At 42.7% G+C, this 24,538-nt stretch overlaps 3 protein-coding genes across 3 annotated transcripts in view; 1 reads left to right on the forward strand and 2 right to left on the reverse strand.

The window, feature by feature from the left end:
* LOC139332218 (junction-mediating and -regulatory protein-like) overlaps window positions 1-24,538 on the reverse strand; it is a 152,670-nt gene that overhangs the window by 11,463 nt on the left and 116,669 nt on the right. The window lies entirely within an intron of this gene.
* tmem230b (transmembrane protein 230b) lies at window positions 4,184-6,031 on the reverse strand. Its single transcript, XM_070963974.1, has 3 exons — window positions 5,692-6,031; window positions 4,474-4,596; window positions 4,184-4,383 (listed from the first exon to the last, which is right to left on the reverse strand). The coding sequence occupies exons 1-3, from the start codon at window positions 5,785-5,787 to the stop codon at window positions 4,243-4,245; spliced, it is 360 nt and encodes a 119-aa protein (XP_070820075.1). The 5' UTR covers window positions 5,788-6,031; the 3' UTR covers window positions 4,184-4,242.
* adra1aa (adrenoceptor alpha 1Aa) lies at window positions 12,052-23,571 on the forward strand. Its single transcript, XM_070965498.1, has 3 exons — window positions 12,052-12,343; window positions 15,750-17,202; window positions 22,407-23,571. The coding sequence occupies exons 2-3, from the start codon at window positions 16,305-16,307 to the stop codon at window positions 22,958-22,960; spliced, it is 1,452 nt and encodes a 483-aa protein (XP_070821599.1). The 5' UTR covers window positions 12,052-12,343; window positions 15,750-16,304; the 3' UTR covers window positions 22,961-23,571.

Raw genomic sequence — 24,538 nt, forward strand, 5'->3', positions numbered from 1 at the left:
CCTCCTCCTACTCCAGCCGCTGTTTGAACCACCGTCAAGACAGGCGGAATATGAGCACAACATTTCCTGTTACACCTTTCAGAATAAAGTCCTGCTGCGGCGCGAACTGTTTAAATGAGGAAACCGATCCATTGTTAAATGTGGAAATTAGTGTAAAAACAGCTTCAGGTATGTGTCAAGCATGAACAGCAATATTTGCTGTCTCATGCTTCTCAAATATGAAAAATTACATTTTTTTTGTTTTATATCATTGTACATATAATAATGCAACATTTTTGACTCTTAGGTTGGACCAAATAATTAATCTAAAGATAATTTAAAATCACTTTGGGCTCTGGGATATTGTGCTGGCCATTTTCTGAGTTTTCCATTATTTTTATGGACACCATGAATCATCAGTGATTGAGGAAATGATGAACAGATTAATCAAAAGACTTTCTTCATTACAGCCGGTTAGAAACGTCATAGGTGTAAATTAATGATGAATGAATTCCATTTAGCTGCTTCTGTTTCAAGGTCTTGGTATTATATAATTAATGAAAACTGCTGTATTTCCCATACTTACTCATACTTCACATCCCATTTCAAGAGGCTGTCTTCACATGGGGTGTAATATATAGTGCTGCCAAAATAATAACTGAAGACAAAGGTTTAACTAAAAAAGACTGAAAGTGTGCTGTGTAGGGCTGACAGTTATCTTTATTGTATCTTCATTCTGTCAATTATTTTCCTAATTAATGGATTAGTTGTTTGGTCAATAAGGTGTCAGAAAATTGTGAAAAATGTTGATGTGGGTTTCAAAAAGCCCAAAATGATGTTCTCACATGTCTCATTTTGTTCAAAACCCCAAAATGTTCAGTTTCCTCTCATAGAGGAGTAAAATATTCACATTTAAGTAGCTGGAATCAGAGAATTTTAGGTTTTCTTAATTTAAAAATACTCACACTGAACAATCAGTTGTCAAATTACTTAACAATTAATTTAATAGAATAATTGTTGAAGCTCTAGTACTGAAGTGGTGATCAGATTATATAGTGTGTTGGTCAAAGGCTGAGAATACATAGTGTGGTTAAAAAATGCTTTAATGTTGAAGGCAAAATAATAGACTTCCGTTAATTTGCCGCCTGTCTCTGTGTGACTTGGTGCTGCTGGTACTTCAGCGCCTCGGACAAAAGCGCCTTTCCATGAGAAAGACTCGGGCTCATAACAAAAGGCAAACGCACACCTAAAGGACACGTTTGTCCAAAAGCCGTTTGGGACAGAATCCGGCAGACATGCGACAAAACCACATGTTGTTATCCTGCAGTGAAGACAAAGATTCCTATGTAATATATTTCCGGTTTGATATATTAAAAAATGTCACATACTGAATTAATGAGCTGAATTTACCATCCAGTACACATACACATCTATTTTCTCTAAAATATCTGGCAAATATTCGAGCAACTTGAATGCCAGAGAAATGTGTATGTTAGACGAGCGGTTACGTTAAAATTCAGCATCAAATTTGTAGCTAACCTTACAAACTGCAACGCACTGCCATTCAAATTTTGAGCTAATGCTAGCTGGCTCTCCGTTAGCTAACGACTGAAGATCAAGCTAGCAAGAGCCGGCATTTATTCTCTAAATAAACCTGACAATAGCTATTAAATGGTAATAAAGTATACATTTATTACCACTGACATAAACCAGCTGTTAAGTTAGCTATGTTGTTTTGTTAACTCTAGATGTTATTATGGTCAAAACTGAGTTTTGCTAATATGCTAATTAAGAAGACTCATTCAAGCCCTTTGACTCTTGAGTTGTGCTCTTGCCAAAATAAATCCTTTTAATTTATTTCTTTTTAGTGTTTCACTCTCAGAGATAGCAGTTCAAACTAATTCAGATGACCCTCCATTATAATAACAATGAGGAATCAAAAAAGATTAGGAATTGGTAATTTTCCTGTCAAAGATTGTCATTATCTTAACTTACCTTAAAACTACTTCTTTAGATGTCCTCTCAAAATGAGCTGGAAGTTGCTCAAAAATCTACAATCATTGCATTTTATGAGCTGATGAGGATGTGGTCTGTTAGTTTTTCGGGGGACAGTTATAGTTTTGTCTTGTTTACCTGCAGTTTAAAACAGCCAATCCAGGGCCAAACACTCTGTATCACCACAAGAGGGCGACACTGTCCATCAGTGAAAAGGGTTAATGGCAGGCTTGTGTGTTGATGCTGAGTGCATTTAACCACAAAAACATTTAATGGGGACTGTGGACACAACTGTGGACATACACTGTTAAATTATTATAATATCCTTACAACTTTACTATAAACTTACCATGTGCCTCTCTCTACCTCCATCTTCTGTCAGTGATTTTGTATGTAAGTGCTTCCTGAAAAGGTTTGCAGCCTTCAGACATTATGTTTCTGAGCAGATGTGAATTGTTTTACCTGGTCTGACTAATACCAGGCAGCTTGTGGTTGGTGGCTAATTGAGTGAACACAATGGGCAGCAAGAGATACACAGAGAAGACAAGCAAATGTCCTTGCAAACATGTATTGAAGCACCTGAAAGGATTATACAAGTGCAACCAGTACTGGCAATGTGTATGTATGACAGTATCCTGCAAGGGAAATGGAGGAGGTGGTAGCCTCGTCACACTTTCAAACACTGAAATCGATTAGCTGACGGCACAGACTAGAGGACAGGTTTTGAAACAGGTTAACAGATCAGAATTGCATGCGCACTTCCCCGTTTGACAATGTTTACTCTCGCAGGCCAGGTGTACCATATGGAGATCAAAGGATTGGAATTAATCACATGAGATCCTCCAAGGAAGAACAACTCTGAACAGCATTAAGAAGAATTAACTGGAAGGGAAGACAAACTGTTATACAGAGTATTGATCTCATTGTGCGTAAGCCAATAAAAAGCCTTTTATTAAATATTGGTTATCTGCCAGACGGAACATATGTCATTGAGATGGTGACATCTTATAAGTACCTGGGTGTTCATCTGAACAACAAGCTGGAATGTACTCATAACACCACTGCACTTTATAAAAAAGGACAGAGCAGACTCTACCTGCTCAGGAGGCTGAGGTCTTTTGGGGTGCGGGGGGCACTCCTGAAGACCTGCTATGACTCTGTTGTGGCCTCTGCCTTGTTCTATGGTGTAGTCTGCTGGGGGAGCAGCATCGCAGCAGCTGACAGGAAGGCCAGCTCTGTCCTGGGATGCCCTCTGGAACAGGTGGAGGAGGTGGGAGAGAGGAGGACGACAGCCAAGCTGTCCTCCATGACAGACAATGACTCCCACCCCCTCCAACACACACTCACTGCACTGAGGAGTGATAGGATGCTACATCTGAAGTGTGTGAAGGAGCGGTATCGCAGGTCATTCCTTCCTGCAGCCATCAGACTTTACAACAGATACTGCTCCAAGTAATCAGTAGAATAATATGTATAACAATCTGTGCAATAACTGAACATGTGAAACAATCTGTGCAATATTTCAGTACATAAAAGTCTGCCTGTAAATACTATTTACAATTTTTTTAGGATGACGTTTCTCTTTCTATCCCATCCTTTTGTATATACTTGCTGTGTTAACTTGCATGCACTTGTTGTCTTTTAACATTTTATTCACTTTATTGATGCTGCTGTGAAATCGGAATTTCCCCTCATGGGACGAATAAAGGCATATTGAATTGAACTGAATTGAATTGAATGCCATGTGATTTACAACGCAGGTTGAATTAAGAACCCACTGAACGCAATGTTAGTTTTATTTGGCATTAAAGCTATTTGATTATGGGAACTGGCTCGACTTAAAAATGTGTCTCAAATCATCAGTCCCTTTTGGGTACAGGTAGCCACATTGGTTGATTCCCCTTCATACTGTATTATTGGCTAAAATGTGCTTTATTGTCGAGCCACTCAGTGTAAAGTTATTGTTATTGGTATGTGTGATGGCTGTAGTGCCAATGTCTCTGTGTATAGATGATCTCACTAGCAGAAATAACATTTTACAAACCAAAAGATTCATCAAATTAGTTTAATTAATCTATCAAGCTAAAAGAACAAATATACAAATCAAACAAAGTCTGATACTGGTTTGGCTTCATAACAGCGGGCTGGCATCAACCCTACGACAAAATCCTGGAAATTAGACTATTTAACCTCATTCTCTTTCAATTTATCAGTGCATTTAAATGAGCATGAGCAGAATACTGTGAGTGCAGAGAGCTGTGGTGTCTGTCAGTCATCAAAGTCTGGGATGTCATCGTAGGAGTAGCCATGGTAGCCCTTTGAAGCATAGTAAGCTATTCGTAGGTGGTAGAATCCGGGCAGGAAGACAAGGATCCCTATGATGAGGACAGGCACGGTTCGGTCTGAGTGCTGAAAGAGAGAAAGCATCTCAGTATTTACCGGAGCTAAATATATTGTTCGTACTGTGAAACACTGTAAGAACTCTGTACAAGTACTCACAGTGACTCCAAAGTATCCAGCCAGGAGAAGGGAGCCAATGATGATTAACAGAGAGCCGATTAAGAAGAGTACTGTGGCCAGGGCTATGGCTTTGTATGGGACTTTGGGTGGGCTCCTTTTGAACTGCAGAGGAGGAGAAATATTTCATTAAAGATTCTTTTCTCTCACACAGCAGACGGTCAGAGGAGATGCCTGTTTTCTCACTCATGTCATGAACTGGACAGCAAAATGAGCCTGGCTCATAACGGAGCTGAACTTCCTGGAACAGTGAAAGTCTGACACTGGCTGAGAGACGCAGTTTATCAAAGTGTGTTGACTGCATGAGCCATGAAGCTGTCATGTTACGGTCTGGATTCAAAGACGTAAATGTGGATGTTGCTGCAAAGAAGCTACAAACTGTAAAACACGGACGCTTCACACACATCTTCACCGCGGCAGCACAGAAGACTTTTACAGTCAGCACAGTTAAAGGGGAACGCCAAAGATGATTCAGCAGTTGTGAATAATGACCAGAAAAGAGTTTCTGCAGAACACTTATGATGTCACAGTCAAGTTGACCTTTGACCTTTTGGATTTAAAATGTCATCACTTCATTATTTTATCTTATGAGACATTTGTGTGCCATTTTCTCATAATTAGTGTTTGAATTCTTGAGTTATGGTCAGAAATGTGCATTGTGTGGTCACAGTGACCTTTGACCTTTGACCACCAAATTCTAATCAGTTCATCCTTCAGTCCAAATGAATGTTTGGGCCAAAGTCCCTCAAGGTGTTCATGAGAAATCAGGTTCAGGAGAATGGGCATGCAGCTGGAACCAGTGCTTATTTACCAAAACAAATGATGAATGTCGCATGATGCATTGTGGGAAATGTAGTATTTTTTGAGCTTGAGCCATACTAGACGTTAAATATCAGGAAATTTCAGCTTGAACTGCTTCTGTTTAATCTTTTCCGCTTTAAATCTGTTTATCTTACATCCTCCAGTGTTTTGGCGGTGTTATACTAAACTTATTCCAAGTTCACTCTTACAAGGCTGAACTTTAACCTTCAGTTTGTCATCACAATAAGGCAAAGTTTACTGACTAAAAATAAAGATATAAACGACATTATCAAGCCTCTGTAGCACTGATTGAGTTTGCTTCCCTCCTCTTAAACACAGGACCCCCTCCTCACCAGACACAGCTCGTTTTAATGTGTGGGTGTGCTAGGCTGTGCTTACCTGTAAATCAATGTAGCCATCATCATCGGTGGCTAACCTGGAGTACCTGACTTTGCTGTTAGGGGTCCCGTTGGACACAATGTTCCGTGCTGGCATCTTCAGCTGCTCAGGAGCTTCACCAACAGTTTGTTTTCAGTGTTTCAATGCAGCTCGGCTACAGAAGCGTTACTAACACGAAGCCATCATCCGGATCTCTCACAAACTGCTAAAAAATAAAATATTACACCAGAACTGATGTAAGCAAGCTAAAACAAGCTCTGAGAGGAGATTAGAGGGAGGTGTTGTCTGTTTAGAATCCGCTAAAATGGAACTTCCGCATTTACGCTTCGGTCCATAATGCGCATGCGCATACCGAAGCGTCAACATCGGCTACCGTAGGACGCTCAAACCAACGCGTCAACTCAAGCGTTTAAGTGTGTTGCTATACTAATTTAAAGTAACTGTGTAGAAACAAAGTTGTCGTATCTGTTTTCTTCTTTTAATTTTCATCCTCACAGCCTCCTCTTGCCACCGCTGCGTGTTTACCACGAGAGGGCGCCGTCGAGTCTCAGATGAAAGCCCAGGTCACAGTGAGCGTTCATCTGTCTGTGTGGATGTTCATTTCCTGAGGTGTTCTCTCAGGCCAGCTTTATAATCACACCGAATTCTCAGAAGATGAAGTTTCTGTCGAGGCTGCAGTTTTGTTTTTTCTAAATTCAATTTCGTGTAGCAGAAGCTGAGACACAAAGACAGTCAGCTGAGGCAGAGATGAAATCTGGTATATCACACACAATATTCATTTCATTTTCCATGCATGGAAATTTAACAAACAGAACATGTGAGTTCACCAGATCAAAATCACACTCAATTATTTACAAATGAAACCAGCTCCTTGTCTTCAAAAATGACACGTTAATGAGTCTCTTTGATTTCCATTATCCGTCAAATCCGTCTTCAGTTGTTTGTGTTCACAGCGTTATCTCTGCCAGATGTTGTCATCTCTCTGGTCATGCACAGCAATAAGCTGGCCTGCGAATGACTGACCGTGAAATAGACAGAGCACACACAAAAAACACATTTGCTGACAATTCTCCTGAAATGAATAATTAAAGCAGGTATACTGCCTTTTTTCTCTCTTTCTTTTCAAATTGTGTTTTTCACATTTTCCTGCTGCTCTGTGGAAAATTGGACTGTCACGTAGACAAATATAGACTCTCCTGTAGGCAGAAGTCAGATAGCTGCCTAACCCTGAAGCTACAACAGGATGATTGTGACTGTAGCTTTCTGGCAGAGCCGTGGAGGGCACACTCATGGATAAATGTCCACAGGTTGTAAATAATCCAGAAACACACTGCTCCTTTCAAGAGCAGCAATAATAAAAGACTTGAATATTCTTATTAGACGTGCTCCCTGCATCAATAACACGCTCTTGTTTCCTGTGAAGCACATGTTGGCAGAGAATGAGTCTCGAGTGATCATTAGAGTGCTCAGTGACCTTGACTGCAAGTCACATTGTTGTAGTTTAAGGCCATACTGTAGCTGTCAGGGGGGTTCGTTGTGTTGTGTTTCATACTCCTGTTGTTTCCCACCGAGCTTTGTGCTGCAGTGTGTGTTCTCTTTTGTTCGATTTTCTGATGCTTGTGTCCAAATATATCCAAACCTCTGCAAGACATAATCTCTGCAAATCTGCCATGGATACAACTGGATTTCACCTTTGTTTTCAGGGGATTGAACATATTTATTCTTCTACAGGTCACTTTAACATGAATCAGGTTTGGAAATTGCTGTGCACAAATGCAGAGCGCGTTTAGCTCCCACATATGTCCTCTTCTCTGGAACAAAACCATCATATAGGCCACCTGAAATAAGTATTTGTGCAGACGTCGTGCATGCTGCTGTCCTCACTGTACCAGTTACTGACAATACCAGAGGTAAACTTTGCCCTGTGCTTTATTAATGACGCCAGTTTCTTTACTCACATCTCACTGCTCTGTGTGACCGTGTGTTGGCTGCACTCATTAGCCAACAGCATCACTGCATCACTGGCGCATATTCCTTTCAATGACGAAGACTTCCCTCTTATCTGTCCTGTCTCCTCACCATAGTTCAATACCTATAATCAAGGTCACTGCACAAGCCGCTTACCCTTCCTCTGTCTGAATTTAGAAACACGGCTTTTAATTTATCTGTGCTTCAGCCTTGGAACAATCTGCAACGGCGGATAAATCTTCAATTATTTTACATTCATAAATTCAAAATGAATGGGCTCAGAGCGGAACCACTGATGGAGTAATCTGTCTGTCCACCCCGCTGCTGGTTTTCAGACATTATTTCATTGCATCACTCATTACTTCTCGTCTAGTTTGTCTTCTCTGTCTGATGCATGTGAGTTGGCTTCCTGTAAAATATTGATGCCATTCACTTTCACAACAACAACAAACAAACAAACAAATCAGAACAAACTCCACAATACAAACAACGCCGCTCAAATAACATCTGGAGTTGTGATTAATTAATCAGATGATAGAGAAGACTGCCACCGGTCGGGGGGGGGGGGGGGGGGGGGGGGGTTAGATAATCCCTGCCTCTAGACCATAATGCCAGTACAGAGGAGCATCAGAACAGCTGGGCACACTGAGCCCTCAGGGTGTGTGTGTGTGTGAGAGTTTGTAAGTTTGTGTGGTAAGAAGACAGCAGCAGTCCCCCCCCCCCCCCCCAATAACCCCTGGGTATGACACTGAACAGTAAGAGAGCAGCATTTAGGCCATAATTAGAGTCCAGCTCAGAGTGGAGTTCTGTCTGCTGAGATAATTAGGTCTGTCTTCATTACAGCAATTGCAGATAGCACCGCGGCTGGAGCCAAATAAAGGGCTGAACCATTATGCCACTTGAACATCATGCAGCAGCCCTGTGGCTCAGCCGTTTTTACTTTTAAGCCCACCAGGTTTCACGAGTGATCAAATGTGGCATGTGGGTGGCGCACAGGTGCTGCTGAGCAACAAGCTTTTCAGAATTTGAAATAATCGCGCAGGCTAATATAATTACTTTTATTTTTAGGCTCGTCGAGATGCACGTAAAGTTGAGCAGATTTTTTTAGTTTTGTGCTTTGCTGGAATTTGTTCTCATCTATTGAACATGTGAAGAACAGTCATGCATGTAGGTGGAATGTGGCTATGGATACGGAGAGACGTTTCTCTCTGTTTTTATTCTTAGCCCCGCTGGCGGCATGGCTCAGTGGATGGCGGTCGGTCGGTCCACCACTTTGGTCCAGACTGAAATATCTCAGCAGCTATTGGATGGGTTGGCATGAAACGTCCTCAGAGGACCAATCCCACTGATCTCCTGACTTCCTAAAATGCCTCCAGCAGGCCACAGTGTTCGTTTATCCAGTGAAATATCTCAACATCATTTGAATGGATTGGCACAAAGTTTGGCTCCGGTGTTTCCCAGATGATGGATCTTAATGGCTTCGATGCTCCCTTGACTTCTCCTCTTGTCCCACCATGCTGACATTTGCAGCTCTACAGCCAGTGGAATGATGGCCATGACATTTGGTGCAAACATGAATGGATTGCGAGCACTTTGGCGATCCTTTGACTTTTCATTCAGCACCATCATCAGGTCAAAGGTTCGTTTTGTCCAGTATGAGATAATGTAACATCTATCTGCAGTGCCTGTCGTACAGGACGGTCACAGCCAGTTACTGGAACATGTCTTGTAATACTGTCTACTGCTACTGATCAGTCAAGTGTTTTTTCTCTTTAATCTGCATTTCAGTTGCGAGGTTCAGGTTAGCTGTGTGTGGGTGGACAGCTGACTGCTGCAGGACACTCTACATGAGAAGCTCCATCGACGATGACGAAGTCCATCACCTTTATTTCACAATGTCAACCCAGTTTTTTCCTTCCGTTTAGGAAAAAAGCCCACAGGGCTTCAGTGGCTTCGAGAATATGATTAAAACATGACACATAATGTTGCTGCTCGCATTTGAATTTGCCTGACATGGAAAGCATTTCATATCAGTTTACTTCAGACGACATGTACTGCATGCACTGTTACACACAAAGGAATCAGTGCCCTGCGGCATGAGGTTGGCTGTTTGCATTTACCTGCCTGATGATTGAAATCTGTGTCAGTTACTCTGTTTTTTCTTAGGATTTTGTCAAAGTCAGAACCAGGAGGGTAGAATTCTCTTCATATGCAATTCAGGTGAATGTCACTGTAAATGCCAACATTAGCTTGATGCCTGGCTGAGGCTTGTTGCCTCCATGATGGGAAATGTTCTTCCAGTGCAGAGATATTGATTTCAGTATCTCTCAAACTCAGCAGTCCGCCTCACTGCATGGGCGGCTCAGACAGGTAATTGCTTTTCCAACAGGTCTTAGATAGCATGATAAACCCTAACAAGATGCAAATACACAACAAAGTCGCACAAAGGAAACGTATAAGCATGATTTATTTCTAAGCATGAAATTGTTTCACTGGGTTGTTTTTAATATATCACGTAATTGCACAATAATTGATGCGTAAATGTTGCAGTAAATACTTATTTAGAAAGTGCTCCATCTGTGTCAGTGCAACACAGTCATGCATGAACAATAATGAGACATAATCTCTCTAAATCTTATGATAATTGTAACCTAAATTGCTGTGAAAATTGTTTTTCCAATTTTAAAGACGGTCCATTGGTGACATTTGCTTTCATAGTGCACACAAAGCAGAGTCGCGCCGCCTTTTGCAGATGTGACTGTGCTTTTAGAGAGTTCACAAGTGTGCCTGTGATTCTGCTTCCGACATGCCGAAGTAGATCTGTCCCCAGGATAGAACAGCAGGTACAAACGCGTGTGCGAGTGTCGTACCATCAAAGTCACATCGCTGATTGAGCCGAGAAGCTGCACTTTGAATAGTCAAACGTTTACTTCACAGATGGGCTTAACATCTCTCACTGTGAGCCGGCTGCAGCCCCAGGTAAAGCATTCATATCTGGACCCAACAGGAAAACAAAGAATGCACCAGCTGGATAAACAGAGCGTTTGTTCACAGTGGGGAAAAAAGGAATCAGCCCAAAACTAAATCAATGCACTATTTCTATGCATGTGTTCTTGTGTGTGTGTGTTAATGAACCTGTTTCTGCTCTTCATCATAGCTTAATTGAAAAAAAAAAAAAAAAAAGAAGCACAGGCGTTGAATAATAAGGTCCCTGGTGAAACTGCACCACCAGATAAATTGCACTTGACTGCTACGCCTGAGGCATTAACAAATGTGTATTGACTGAAGTGCAACAGATACACCAGAGAGTCTTATAAGTTAAACATGCTGCACATGTTGTGTTTATCTATGTGTCAGCTCTCAAGTCTGTTCACACAACAGAAACAACACCCAAAAACATGAAACCATAGAAGAAATACATGTGAGATCCTATCGCAGAAACAATTATCATATTTAACATTCATATTAGTGTTTATGCTTAGAATATGTTATGTGCATTCTAGCTGTTTAAATAAGAGGTAATGCCACGATAGATTACAGGCAGCAAATTACAGTTTAGTCATTTACAATGAGGGGTATCAATAAAATACTTATGTGCACCAGAATACCAGGAGGAGAAGGAAAATGGACAAAAGGTTAGAGAATAATAACTTAATGCTCAGGGTAATAACTTTGTCATTGAGAGGGCTGCAGAAATGAATCACATTATAAGTGCTGTTTAAAGGAGCTATTGAATTGTATGGAAATATTTTGGGAAATAATATGGATATAATTGTCCCTGCTGGGGAACAACATGCAGGCTGAGCCTCAGAAGAAGGATGTGCTTTGTAAAATAGACATCTTAATGGGTTTTTTGTTGAAATGATGGTAAAATACTGGGGAACGCAGGAGAGATTGTACCTCCTATCATCAGATCATAACGTATTAAAGAATCAAACACATGTTTTTGTCCTCACAAACTTTATTGGACAGCTCACAGCAGAAAGTGCAGTTGATTTTTAATGGTGTGGTGATTTTTGAAGCATGCATGAGTGATTCCAGCTGAGGTAATGGCCATTATCTGTAAGTGACAGCATTAAATATGTCCGCAAAGCTCCTTGATTATAGTATAAATCCTCAGGCTGTAAAATAACGCAGTCCCTTGCTTTCCATCGTAAGTACAGGGTCGTTTCCAGCTGCTGCTTCGGACCTTGTGTTTTACACTGTAATTTTTGAGCCGTAGTCTGAAGCATCACCGCCACTGACGCTAAAACGATGAAAACTTTTCCACCTGTGCTTCCTCCTCTTGCAGTTTGACATTTTGCAAGGTGAGTGACGCTCGCTAATGAAACATTTCTGAATGAAAAGTCATTTTGGTAAGACAGTGACTGGTTGCGATGACGCACAGGGAGTGATGCTGAAGGGGGGTGATGCGAGGATGAGGATGAGGAGGGTTGGGTGGCGGGTGGTGGGGCTGTACGGGGGGAAAGTGGTTCGAGGAGAAAACGGTGAGTCACTTGGTGCTCATCATCATCTGAAGAGGCTTGGAGCACCTGAGAGTCGGGCGTTTGGACCGGCAGACGTGAGGGCTCTCCGCGTCGAGCGCACTTGGCTTTCGCTTCAGCGTCTCCTGGTGCGAGTCAGCAATCAGCACCGTCTCCAAATGTGGCTGAGCCAGGCGTCGGGATGTGAAAATCAAACTTAGGTGAGTGCCAGAAAATTTGATCTCAAGCATTTAATTTAATGGAGGCATTTTTGGGAGGATAGTGTATTTTCTTTCTCATCCAGTTGACGCGTTTCTTCCTCTGCTGTCCATGCTGCTGGTGCTGGACACGTTTCATTGTTTCCACATGAGCCGACTTTTGACTTAAAAAGAAGGAAAGATTTCTGAGCAGCAGTAACCAAAAAATAACGTTGATTTAATTTTAATTTTATATTTTTTAAAGTAATGAAGCGCATGATTTATCGTCAGAGGGGCTGTCTGAACATCTTCAGCTGTCCTTCCAATCTGTGGGAGTTCCCTGTCTAAATTAATTTGACTGCTCTATAAATACTTGGATAATATGATGCTATTTCTGTTGTTTTTAAATCTCTCTCCAATCTCTTAAATTGAAATCTTAAAGACGTTTTCAGATGAAATGTCACTTTAAATGACAGCAGTGTACTTTCAAGAGTGTGTATGTCAGAGAGATGCACTATGAGCTCTCAGTGTAATGACTGCTGACCATCACAAGCGCCCACAAGACCCCCTCCCAGTCATTTTATGAAGGTGGATGTCACTTTCTGTCAGGTATCACCTACAGTCCTGCTCAGTGGGCTCATCTCGTAGAGCTGGGAATTACCCAGCACACCAGCAAAGAGGCTGAGATTACAGCTGAGCCACAGAGGATGTTTACTCCTGACCAATTAAAAGAGCTGCAGACACAGAGAGGCCAAATGTCTCGAGCTGTCCTCAACATTATTGTGGATTCCTGTCCAACGCTCAGCAGCAGCTGCACATCAACCTTTTCAACACACTGCTGTGTGTCTGCCTGGAAAACAGCCAAGAACAGACAGCCTGTGTTTGTCGATGATGGCGGAGAAACATGTTCGTAACAAGAAGGACCTGCAACATTTTATACGGAAAGTAAAGGCAAATACCACCACATGCCCCTGAGCAAGGCATGTAACCTTCATTTACATCATTATGTTGCTACTCAATGACAGGATCACCCCTCAGGCATGCCTCTTCTGCTGGGCAACACCCACTGTACATGTTTGTTGTTCTGTATGAATATTAAACAGACCGGTGCTGGAAAAGAGCCGAACAATGTGCACACTTTATGCACCTGGATCCATCGCATCAACAGGTTCGCTTTTTATCAGCAGCCTGATGTTTTATACGCTTGTCAGTTTTAATTTGCCTCAAAATTTAATAGTTTTAATGATGAGTTTAAGTCTTGAGATTATGAAGTGTGAGTTTGAATTAAATTAGGTCTGTCTCAGGATCTCAGGATTTAATTGGCTCAGCTCTCAAGAAATAAGTCCTTCTTCTAGTCTGAGCAAATTTTCTCTGACAAAAATGAAAAGATCATCACGACCAAATCAGCCCCCTGTCACATACTCGTTTTCATTGTAACCCTAATTATTAATGTAATAAAGTCACTGATCAGCTGTAAATGTCATATCTACCTTATTACAGGCACTGATATAAACACCTGCCACGCAAACGCTGCAGAACTGAACTGAAACTCCTGAGAGAATAACCATAAAAGAGCAAATCGTGACTGAAGGGGTCTGTCAATGTGACTGAACATGTCGTACAGTAAATCCATCAAGCCTATTCTCTCCAGTTAATTGTAACACAGTATGTTTAATATTTTAATGCCGCAGCGACACTCAATATTTTAAGAGGAGGTAACTTAATCTTTCCTACAGTGCAAAATGATGACGATGTAATGAGCTCCTGCAATCCTCCTGTGGATAAACATGTAACTCTCACTTTCATAATTACCTCAGAGGCACCTCCTTCCTCTACTTGAGTGGGTGGGAGAAGCTCTCAGGTGCTGCGTTATGATGGCTGCTGAATGCAGGCTTTTTGCCGCACCGTTCCTGCAGGGGCTAACCAGCATTACAAGAGTCTATCAGACATGTTGAACAGCTGTACATCCAGCAGGGGCTCGTGGGGAAAAAGGTCAGCCAATGGTTAACAGTGTGACGAGGAGCAATGGAGGAGGGGAGGGGGCTAAAGACTTGAGGGGACTGCATAATGCCTGCGCCCTCATCAATGTCTTTGCACAGTCTGTCGTGTGTTAAGAATGTTTAACCCCCCAGCACTGTTGTTAAAGGGGCTGCTGATAGATAGATAGATAGATAGATAGATAGATAGATAGATAGATAGATAGATAGATAGATAGATAGATAGATAGATAGATAGATAGATAGATAGATAGATAGATAGATAGATAGATAGGAAACAGTAGAAAAGAGGGCAGCTCAGATGAACTTTTAATTTTGTCTCAAATAAAGCAGCTTAACGAAATCCTAAAATCGTCAACAGGGCCGCACTACTTTTACTAGTCCCATCTAATCTATGTTTAGTTAAGGAACATCCACGTTACAAATGTCAGTAATCTGCACAGACAAGATTAATCTCACATCTGTCAAAGTGGAGGAGTTCGCGTGGCACTAAGACATTGTTTTGCGGTCAAAGGACAGAGCGTTCACAATGAAATTAATTCGATGCATCAAAGTCAGAGGGAGCGATTCAGGCCAAAATCGTCACTGTTGGAGGAGCAGCGCACAATGACGTCACTTAGAAACCCAACCGAGCAACTGCAATTTCTCATTTTGCTTATCTCATACAGTTAGACAGCCACAAAGGAGAGAGCCGAATACTCTGGCTTGAAATGAGATTGTGTGAATTAGAAAATACAAGGCATGAAAAACAGCAATATGCAAGCAGGAGTCTTGTAGTTGCAGAGGGAACGCTCACAAACCAGCGAGCAGACAGCTAGCAGCTGCTAGCAGACAGCAGACGAGGGGTTTACGAAGTGTTCAGAGCAGTGTAACTACACCTGAATGCTCGGACGTCAATTAATGTCAGATTCTATTGTTTTGACCTCTACCATATAGATGTCACTGTGTGGTATCGATTTGTTGAGAAGATGGATTATGAGAGGGATCTGCCTTGTGTAGGTCAGTTGAAAATCATATTAGCACCGCAAAATGGCAATAAAATACACATTAGGTATTTTGACCGTTGGATTGTTGACTCTCCAGCTATTCCACATGGGCTTGATGCCATCTGGAGTTTTAACTGTGTGATGTTTTCCCCAATGATTCAGTGAAACAGGCAAGCGATCGGTCCCGATAGCACGTTCTTTATTCTTCAACCTCACGTTGTGTGTGGTCGATAAGCTCGAGATAGTCACATTGATCTGACAGTGGCTGCGGCGCAGACGTTGTCTCACGCCCACAGTCTTGATGGATGTGAGCCGTGGTAACTTGGAAAAGAAAAAAACAAGAAGAGATTAGACAATAGACAAAACAAGGATGAAGGTTTTGTGTTTTACTGTCTGTGATGGAGGCCTCAGTTCTCTCAAAGCAGATTCTTCTGTCTCTCTTTTCAGAGGTTCTGGATACTGTTGCTGAATCCTGACGCGTTGAAGCTGAATCTGCCACTGCGTTCAACAGGAAGAGCCTGGACGACTGCTCGCCTACCACTCAAGCCAGAGAAGCAGTTTCTCACACGGCACTTCTTAGATTAGACTTAGAAAGACTCTTTCTAGATGGGGTCTCTACATCCCATCTGTAACGCATTTCCAACTGTGTTTTTGTACCAGCTGCATAATAACAGTTTTAACAACAGTAGCATTTTCAAGATGGATTACCTGATTTCAGCGCAGTAGGTTTCGCCTGCATATATTATTCATCTCCCTTGGTGTTTGTGCACGCACCCTGTTTTATTTTCCTTGATGCTTTGCCAACGTAATGGCAATTTGGTCGGAGCATCATCATTCAAATTATGTTTTGACAAGACAGACTTAATGTGATCATTACTCTAATGGCTCTTATGAGAATGCCCTGATGTCCCTTTTCTCCCGCAGTGAACTTAAATAGGTGTGTGTTTCAGTCTACCTTTGCTGCACAGGACAGTGTCAAGCATCAGCATAGTGCTGGAACAGATGGTTCCTGTGCTGGACACAATGACCCCGGCTCCTCTGACACAGAACTGCTCCAACTGCAGCCAGGTTTTAGTCCCAGAGCTCAACGTGGTCAAGGCTGTGGTTTTGGGCCCGCTGCTTGGCATCTTCATTGTGTTTGGAATTGTGGGAAACATCCTGGTGATCCTCTCAGTAGTTTGCCATCGACACCTGCGGACAGTCACGCATTATTTTATAGTTAATCTGGCGGTGGCAGATTTGCTGCTTAGCTCCACTGTACTACCTTTCTCTGCCATTTTAGAGATTGTGGATCGTTGGGTGTTTGGACGAGCCTTCTGCAATGTTTGGGCAGCTGTGGATGTGCTCTGCTGCACTGCCTCCATCATGAGCCTCTGTGTGATCTCTGTTGACCGCTACATTGGTGTCAGTTACCCTCTGCGGTACCCAACTATAATGACAAAACGCAGGGCGCTGCTGGCAGTGATGCTGCTGTGGGTGCTGTCTATCATCATTTCTATTGGACCTTTGTTTGGCTGGAAAGAGCCGGCGCCTGAGGACGAGTCCATCTGCAAGATCACAGAGGAGCCGGGCTACGCTATCTTCTCCGCCGTGGGCTCTTTCTACCTCCCTCTCACCATCATACTGGTCATGTACTGCCGGGTTTACGTGGTAGCTCACAGAGAGAGCCAGGGCCTGAGGGAGGGCCACAAGACGGAGAAGTCCGATTCAGAGCAGGTGATACTCAGGATACACAGAGGCAACACAACTGTGTCGGAGGACGAGGCGCTTCACAACCGCACACATTTCGCCCTCCGACTGCTCAAGTTCTCACTTGAGAAGAAGGCCGCCAAGACCTTGGGCATTGTGGTTGGCTGCTTCGTATTGTGCTGGCTGCCCTTTTTCCTGGTGCTACCTATCGGTGAGTATTGTTACTCTTCTTGTATGTCATTCTTATTTTTGTGCGCCAGATAATGTCCAAAAGCTCTGTAACATTTGTCTGGGCAAAGCAACAACTGTGGACAAAATCAGCTCAGTATGATGTAAACAGCATCATTTTAATCAGCCTACATTTAATTTGTTTATATGATGAATGTTAAAGGAATAGTTGGACATTTTGGGAAATATTTGCCTCATTGCTGAGAGTAAGATGAGAAGATTGATACCACTCTGTATGGTAAATATGAAGCTGCGGCCAGTAGTGGGTTAGCTTAGCTTAGCATAAAGTCTGAAAACAGGGGGAATAGATAGCTTGGCTCTGTTCAAACAACTACCAGCTGTTCACAAATTAACACATCATTGCTCATCTGTTCAGTGTGTACTTAACCCAAAGGCTAAAAATGACAAGTTGCGGTTCTACAGATGATGGGGGGACTATTTGTGGCTGGACGAGGTGACATCCTCGTGTCCTGAGCGAGCTTTAGTGGTGTGAGCAGATTTATTTAACCAGATGTTTGTCCCACAGAATCATCTGGGAAGTCATCCATGGAAAGTCTTTGGAAACGGGCTGCCACTTTCAAAAATTACTTGGCCGGTGATCGGATGACTTATCACCATTTATCACGGGTTACTTCAGCCAATCAGATCAAAGCATCCTATGACGTCTAGTATGACGAAGCCAGTCAGAGAGAAGAGTGTACAGCTATAGCAGCATCTACGCTGACCTCTGTAGGAGCTGCCATCATCACATCTAAACCACACCTGCCCGTAGCTGCCAGCAGCTCCTCACAGGACACTGATTGGTCAAAACCACTGTGGTTTGGCCACAAGCTCATAACCTGAAGCCTGGCAGGATGGATTGTCAGCCTGCCTGATCTCGTGTGATCTTGTGGTCTTGTGAATCTAGCTGCCTCAAAAGATAATCATTTAGGTACCTTTTTGGGCGGAGCGAGGCTGGTTGTTTCCCTGTGTTTCCAGTCTGTATGCTAAGCTAAATGAAGCTGTCTCCTGGCTCCAGATTCCTAATGAAAGGTCATAAATGACAGTGGTTTTCTCATCTAACTCAGGGCAGCAAAGGAAATTAGCATGTTTCCCAAAATATCACTGTTCCTTTTAAGATACAGATGATGACTTGCTTTCTATCCTTTTAATCAATAGGACTTCACAAACGAAAAACAGGTTCATATATTTGATCACCTGCTTTTACACGTATGAGTCAGACCACTTTTAGAAAGCTATTCAACTTCTGCATTAATTCATTTTACAGATCCATTCATTGATTGCCAAGTTTTTAAGTGCCGGCGAATTTAATAGTTTGATCAAGTTAATTGAATTGCTCCTCTGTGGGAGCACACTGAAGTTACTATCAGTCAGACGAGCCTTGTGGCCTGTTGTAGTAAATGCTTTGACTCGGTCAGGTAGACGCTCTATAAATAGGCGCTATAAATCTTTTAGGTCTCTGACAGCTTCCGTTGCTCCCCTGTCTGTAAACAAAAGCACAGAATTTCAGACCAACATGTATTTCAAACATTCATTCCTCGATAAGCGTGAAGCCTTTTCTCCACTCCTTCCTCTCTCTTTTGTGTCTGTGGCTCACTTCATCACAATGCGAGTCCAGCAATGACAGAGAAAGCTATCACATCGGTGTCAGACCTTATATTATGTTCCCTTCAAGAGCTCCCAGCTTTATGAAGACAGGCTCGAAGGGAAATCACGCGGCTTGCCGACCGTGCATGCACTATATGTGCCGGAGTCAATATGGAGGGAATGTGAGGCGGAAATCTGAACCAAATAGATATGAGATATGGCAAAGCCCTCAGAAATCCCTCAGGGTTTTTTATTTATTCCATGCTCTCATGCTCGTAAATATAGCCGTTACCATTTGGCTGAAGGCCTCTCCGCACTGGGAAATGAGGAAAGGCCTCAGCTTACCAACACTCCTGCACTAAAGCTGGCGTCTGGCTGCATACCGCTGCCGCATAAGTCTGTGGACAATGATAGATTTATCAGTAAATCACCAAGCAATGGTCGAGTTTTGACATGTGGAGCTGAATAAGTCTTGATTGTTTGATTTGGTTTACTGGCGTTAACATTGTTTTGTTACCAGAAAAAATGCATTTGAGAAAGATGGGATTTTTTTTTTCAGGTCTGCTCTTCAGAAGTCCTCCTCAGAGACTGTCACAAAGTGAAAAGCAAGCCAATGCTAATTTAAAGAATGACTTCACGTCCATTGGCCAAAGACGTTAAGACGTCAACCAGGAATTGCAATGTCCCTGATTCAAGTCCAGCTGGGGCCCTTTGTTTGATCTTTTTTGCCATCCTAAATAAAATAAAAGAAGAAGAAAATAAAAAGAGTAATTTTATAGCTATTATGAAAAACAGTGGTTCAGTGCACTTCATCATTTAAAGTTTAAAGTCTGGTTGTGGCAGACCTGATGTGATGTACTGACACACCCTGCCATAGAGCTCCACATCACAGCAGAAGTGTGAGAAGTTTCTCTCCTGTAGGTTGACGAAACATCGATTTTCAGCTGGTGTGAAGCCTCTCTTTAAAGCTGCACTAATCAACATTTTTAATGACTGCCTGTAATGTGAAAGAGGTTGCTGCCAGTGATGAACCCACAGATAATAATCACCCAACTGCAATTCCCTGAAAGATTTTTAGCATCTATCGAGCCCGTCCTCACCAGAAAAACAACCGCATGGATCAACTGTGCAAGCAGGTTATTATGATTATACTTAGCTTTACTGCACAGACTGTGTAAAACTGTGAAGTCTTGGCCCAGCTAAACCAAAAATCAGCAATGAGGTGGAGCATGGGTGGAGGTGAGGCCATTAGCTTTGAGTCAAAGCAGCCATCCATAATGATGCTTAACTTTAAGCCTTAATGTGGTTTAAACAGTCGAGCTCTTTAAAAATGCGTCCTCTGTGCAGTTGCCATGAACAGGGAAACAGAGAGCAAAGCCGCTTCTTCTACCACCATCGTACTGTGTTTATTTCTGCTGTAAAATGTGGCATTTTGACATGGGGGTCTATGGGAATTGACTCCAGTGGCCATTTGAGGAACTGCACTTTTTGGCACTTATGCAACAGCTTCATTTGTCACCCCAGAGGTTGGTTTATTGTTCGTCAGGGACCTCTTTTTAAGAATAAAGATCAAGAAAGTCAACATTTGGAGGACGGTGGGGTGGATCGGGGGGGGTGAAACAAGCTTAGGGCGTTCACCCAGGACGCCGCTGTTCATGTCCCGCACGCAACTGAAAGTCAACACTGACTCATTTAAGCTTACATAACGTGCTTAAGTTACATCATGTACATAACACATTTGTTTTAATCCACGATCTTTTCCTAAACCTAACCAAGTCTTTTTGTTTCGGGCGGCCACTGTTTTCAGCTGGAAGCTCTAAAAACCACAGTCTGCTCCCTGCCTTGCACCAAACAGCTGACAGAGTTAACTGCAAAACAATCTGATATTGTTCTCAAGAGCTGGTGGAGACCGAAACAGAGCTGAAAGGAGAGTGAAAGTTACTCGCATTCATCAGGCGGACAGAAGCTCCAAATGAACGCTGATGTTGCTGTGCCTGACAGATGTGTGCTAACATGGCCACCACTGATGTGGCAGTGGAAGTCTGATAGAATACTGTCAAAACAAATCACGTTGTGCTTTAATTGAATTAACAAAAGTTACACAGGTTCCCCTTGACAACAGCCAGTGATGTTTCATCGATTTCGGACATCAAAACATTTGTCAAACAGCTGCAATACCTTTCTTTTCTCATTCGACAATGAATTTATCAGATCTACCGGCAATAATGGAATTGTTTTTGTTGGCACAGCTGGGAATAAAATGTATGAGCCGGAGAGCCGGGCACAAAATAATTTGCTCTCAAACTCTCTCCACTTGTACCTTCAATCCATCTTCATATCACGATCTCATTTTTCAAAAGCCCACGTTTAACCGTCCGCAACAGCTCGACCAATAAAGCATTTTACAAGACGGCTTCTCCCCTGAAGGTGGATGGATGGATGGATGGATGGATGGATGGATGGATGGATGGATGGATGGATGGATGGATGGATGGATGGATAGATAGATAGATAGATAGATAGATAGATAGATAGATAGATAGATAGATAGATAGATAGATAGATAGATAGATAGATAGATAGATAGATAGATAGATAGATAGATAGATGGCATCCTTTTAAGTATTTCACTGGCAGTCACTGGATATGTGAAGGATCAGTGACTAACAGGCCTGCTTGTAATGTGCCTGTTAAGCCATTTTTTCTGCTTCTTCATTAAGGATCCCACTCACACTGCCTGCCGTGAACGCTTCCTCTAATCAAAAGCAGCACTATTTGCACCGGCAATTTTAATACAATCCTCAACCTTGATGGCAAGTGGGGAGCTTTTATTAGCGGAGAGTGGATAAAACAATTAGAAATATATTGGCTTAGGTGGATGTAAATGAGAGCAGTGATATGTTTCTCTCGTGTTAGTTTCACATTAACGCAACCTTTGATGAAATAGATACTAGAGAAAGTAACCAGAGCTCTGAAAACGTCATCTATATCATTTTAGCCATGTTAGCAGCATTTGATGAAGAATGAATTGTTGACACCCATGTCCCCAGAGGATGAACCCTCATGTCTTTGGAGATCTACATTTTTTTCCTCTAGCACCACCAGCAGGTTCACATGTTTGTTTGTTTTTTGGTAAAATATCTCAATCTTCAGTACAGATTTTCATGGTGCTCAGAGAATCCCAACAACTGACTTAGCTTCTAGTCCCACCGCTGGGTTCCCGGGTTATTCAGTTAGACATCTACCTGATGGACTGGCACGAAATACTGTACAGACATTCACGCTCCCCCACAAGATGAATCCTGATGACATTGGCGACTTTTTCCTGGAGCCACCATGATATTGACTTTTATGGTCAGGTTTTATGAAATATCCTAGAAACTATTGGATTGCTCTAAACGCTGCTACAGATTAGCCCCTGCAAAGCTAATGACCTGTACTGTACCTGCTAAATAGACAATTACAATGACAGATGTGCCGACAGCGTCACAGAGCTGCCAGCATGGCGGTAGATTTGTGTTGTAACATCTGAAACTGCACTTTCCAGACAAGAAATCAGTTGTAATGTTACTCATGCTTTATGTCTTAATGTCCATACAGGCTCCATTTTCCCTGCATACAGACCTTCAGACACTGTCTTCAAGATCACCTTCTGGCTCGGTTACTTCAACAGCTGCATCAACCCCATCATCTACCCGTGCTCCAACCAGGAGTTTAAGAAAGCTTTCCAGAGTTTACTCGGAGTTCGCTGTCTAAGAATGGCCCGTAGACCACACCATCATCATCTGAACGCAGTTCAGAGCCAAACTCAGGGTCACAACCAGTCCCTCAATCTGGGCCTGGACAGCAGGGGGGCTCCCTGTCGGCTCAGCCCTTCCTCCTCCATGGCCCTGTCCAGGACCCCTTCCTCCAGGGACAGCAGGGAGTGGAAGGTCTTCTCTGGAGGCCCCACCGCCGGATCCGGTCCGGCTGAGACGAGCAGAGCCAAAGTGGCCAAACTCTGCAGTAAAAGCTTCCACCAAACCTGCTGCTGCATCCTCAGCAATGGGACACCCCCGCAGGAGTCAAACTGCGCCCAGCCCCCTCCCGTCGGAAACCTCCCCACCATTAAAATCCACCAACTGTCCCTGTCGGAAAACGGAGAGCCTGTATAACTACTGTAATCCTTCATCCATTAGTCACGACTCCTCTTTCAAGGTCACAGATGAGAAGATGTTTCCTTTTGCTCTGTTACCATCACGAATGATGAGCTGTGATGGAATGATGGCTGCTTTGAGTTTAAAACGGAAAAGTCTCGGCTTTGATGTCATTTTTCTGGATGTAACATCCAAAGGAACATGACAGCCATTATATTTTACCCCTTTCCACAAACACAAACTACTGCAGTGCATCTAATGTCCGTTACATTTTGTATAAGTGCGAAAAGATCCTGTAAACACTCCCCTGATGTGGACCAAAAGAAGAAGAAGAATCCTTACAGTAAAGAGACCAAAAGACCTCTAAATGTTTACATATTTTATATTCCAGAAGAGCAGTTCAAATGTAAAATCATGTAAATAGGAACGTTTTATATGTTGCATGATTTCACCAAATGTTTCAGAAATGCTGGTCAGTGGTGCTCCTGTTTGCCTAATGCTGTTCCTGTTGTCAAAATGTTGTTTGTGTACTGCTCTGTACACAGTTAAGACCGAGGGACCTTGTGTACTTCCATGTCACATTACAATAAATTTATATGACGCACTCCCAACAAGGGATTCATGAGGACATTTTTAGACTCCGCTTGTTGTTTCTTTTGGTTGATTCACTGAATATATCGCCCCTCAAAACTTCTCCTTCATCTATCCAAATTCCCACAATTTCATGTACCTCACAGCGGTGCCAGATGGATGTCTTAATATACTTGTGTGGAATTTTAACTGACCTTGTGGTTGCTGACCTCAATCCTGACCAGCCCCCAAGCCTCTTAAAAAATCCACCAGATTTAGAGATGTCAAGTTAAGTCATACAGTCTCAGACATTCTTCTCTCAGGCCGTTCTCTTTGTTTCAGTCTTTTTTAGTTGCCATCCACTTATAAAGCACGCAGAGCCTTGATCTGGGCTTTTCATAAAATCTTCTGCGTGGGCGCTGTTTACCATTGCAAAGGTGCAAAGCTGAGTGTGAGGTCAAGACTGCAAAGTGTCTCTGTGTTTACGCAGAAGCACCAAAGGGTAAGAGGACAACCTCAGCCAACCGTATTGATTTATTTCCCCTGGCTACTCCTTCTGTAGTACCAAGATGCACTCCCTTTGTGAGTGGGAGAGGGAGGAGATGCAGTCGGCATTGTTAAGCCCATCCACCCGTCTGCGTGTGAAGTTCAGCTCCAGAAGTGGAGTCGACAGATTTCCCACAGGGGAGGGACTCGGCGTGGCAGCTGAGTGCTTGTCTGTGTCCGCGTTGTCATTGACTAGCATGCCTGTGAACCTGTAAATCACACCGTCTCTGCGCAGATGCCATTAGGAGAGCAGCTACCAGCCGCAGCAATAAACTACAGATGTACAGATGGCCTAATTCACCCCTCCCTTCCATTGTCTGCCTCTGTGGAAAGTGGTCGGATTATGAACCAAACCTCAGCCAGCGAATACCTGTGTGCCTTTATAAAGATATATCATCTTCCAAATGCAATAGCTGTAATGAACACCATAAATAGATCTGCAGCCTGGCAGTAGTCAGATATAGCCTGGAACAGGGCATG

Source organism: Chaetodon trifascialis, chromosome 6 (assembly GCF_039877785.1).
Source record: "Chaetodon trifascialis isolate fChaTrf1 chromosome 6, fChaTrf1.hap1, whole genome shotgun sequence".
NCBI lineage: Eukaryota > Metazoa > Chordata > Actinopteri > Chaetodontiformes > Chaetodontidae > Chaetodon > Chaetodon trifascialis.

Bases quoted from the DNA above. Each gene is read 5' to 3' on its own strand.
- tmem230b (XM_070963974.1), bottom strand. From the start codon at position 5,787: ATGCCAGCACGGAACATTGTGTCCAACGGGACCCCTAACAGCAAAGTC. The intron at 4,597-5,691 runs GTAAGCACAGCC...CCTCCTCTGCAG, and splicing joins ATGGCTACATTGATTTACAG to TTCAAAAGGAGCCCACCCAA. The intron at 4,384-4,473 runs GTGAGTACTTGT...TCTCTCTTTCAG, and splicing joins CTGGATACTTTGGAGTCACT to CACTCAGACCGAACCGTGCC.
- adra1aa (XM_070965498.1), top strand. From the start codon at position 16,305: ATGGTTCCTGTGCTGGACACAATGACCCCGGCTCCTCTGACACAGAAC. The intron at 17,203-22,406 runs GTGAGTATTGTT...ATGTCCATACAG, and splicing joins TTTCCTGGTGCTACCTATCG to GCTCCATTTTCCCTGCATAC.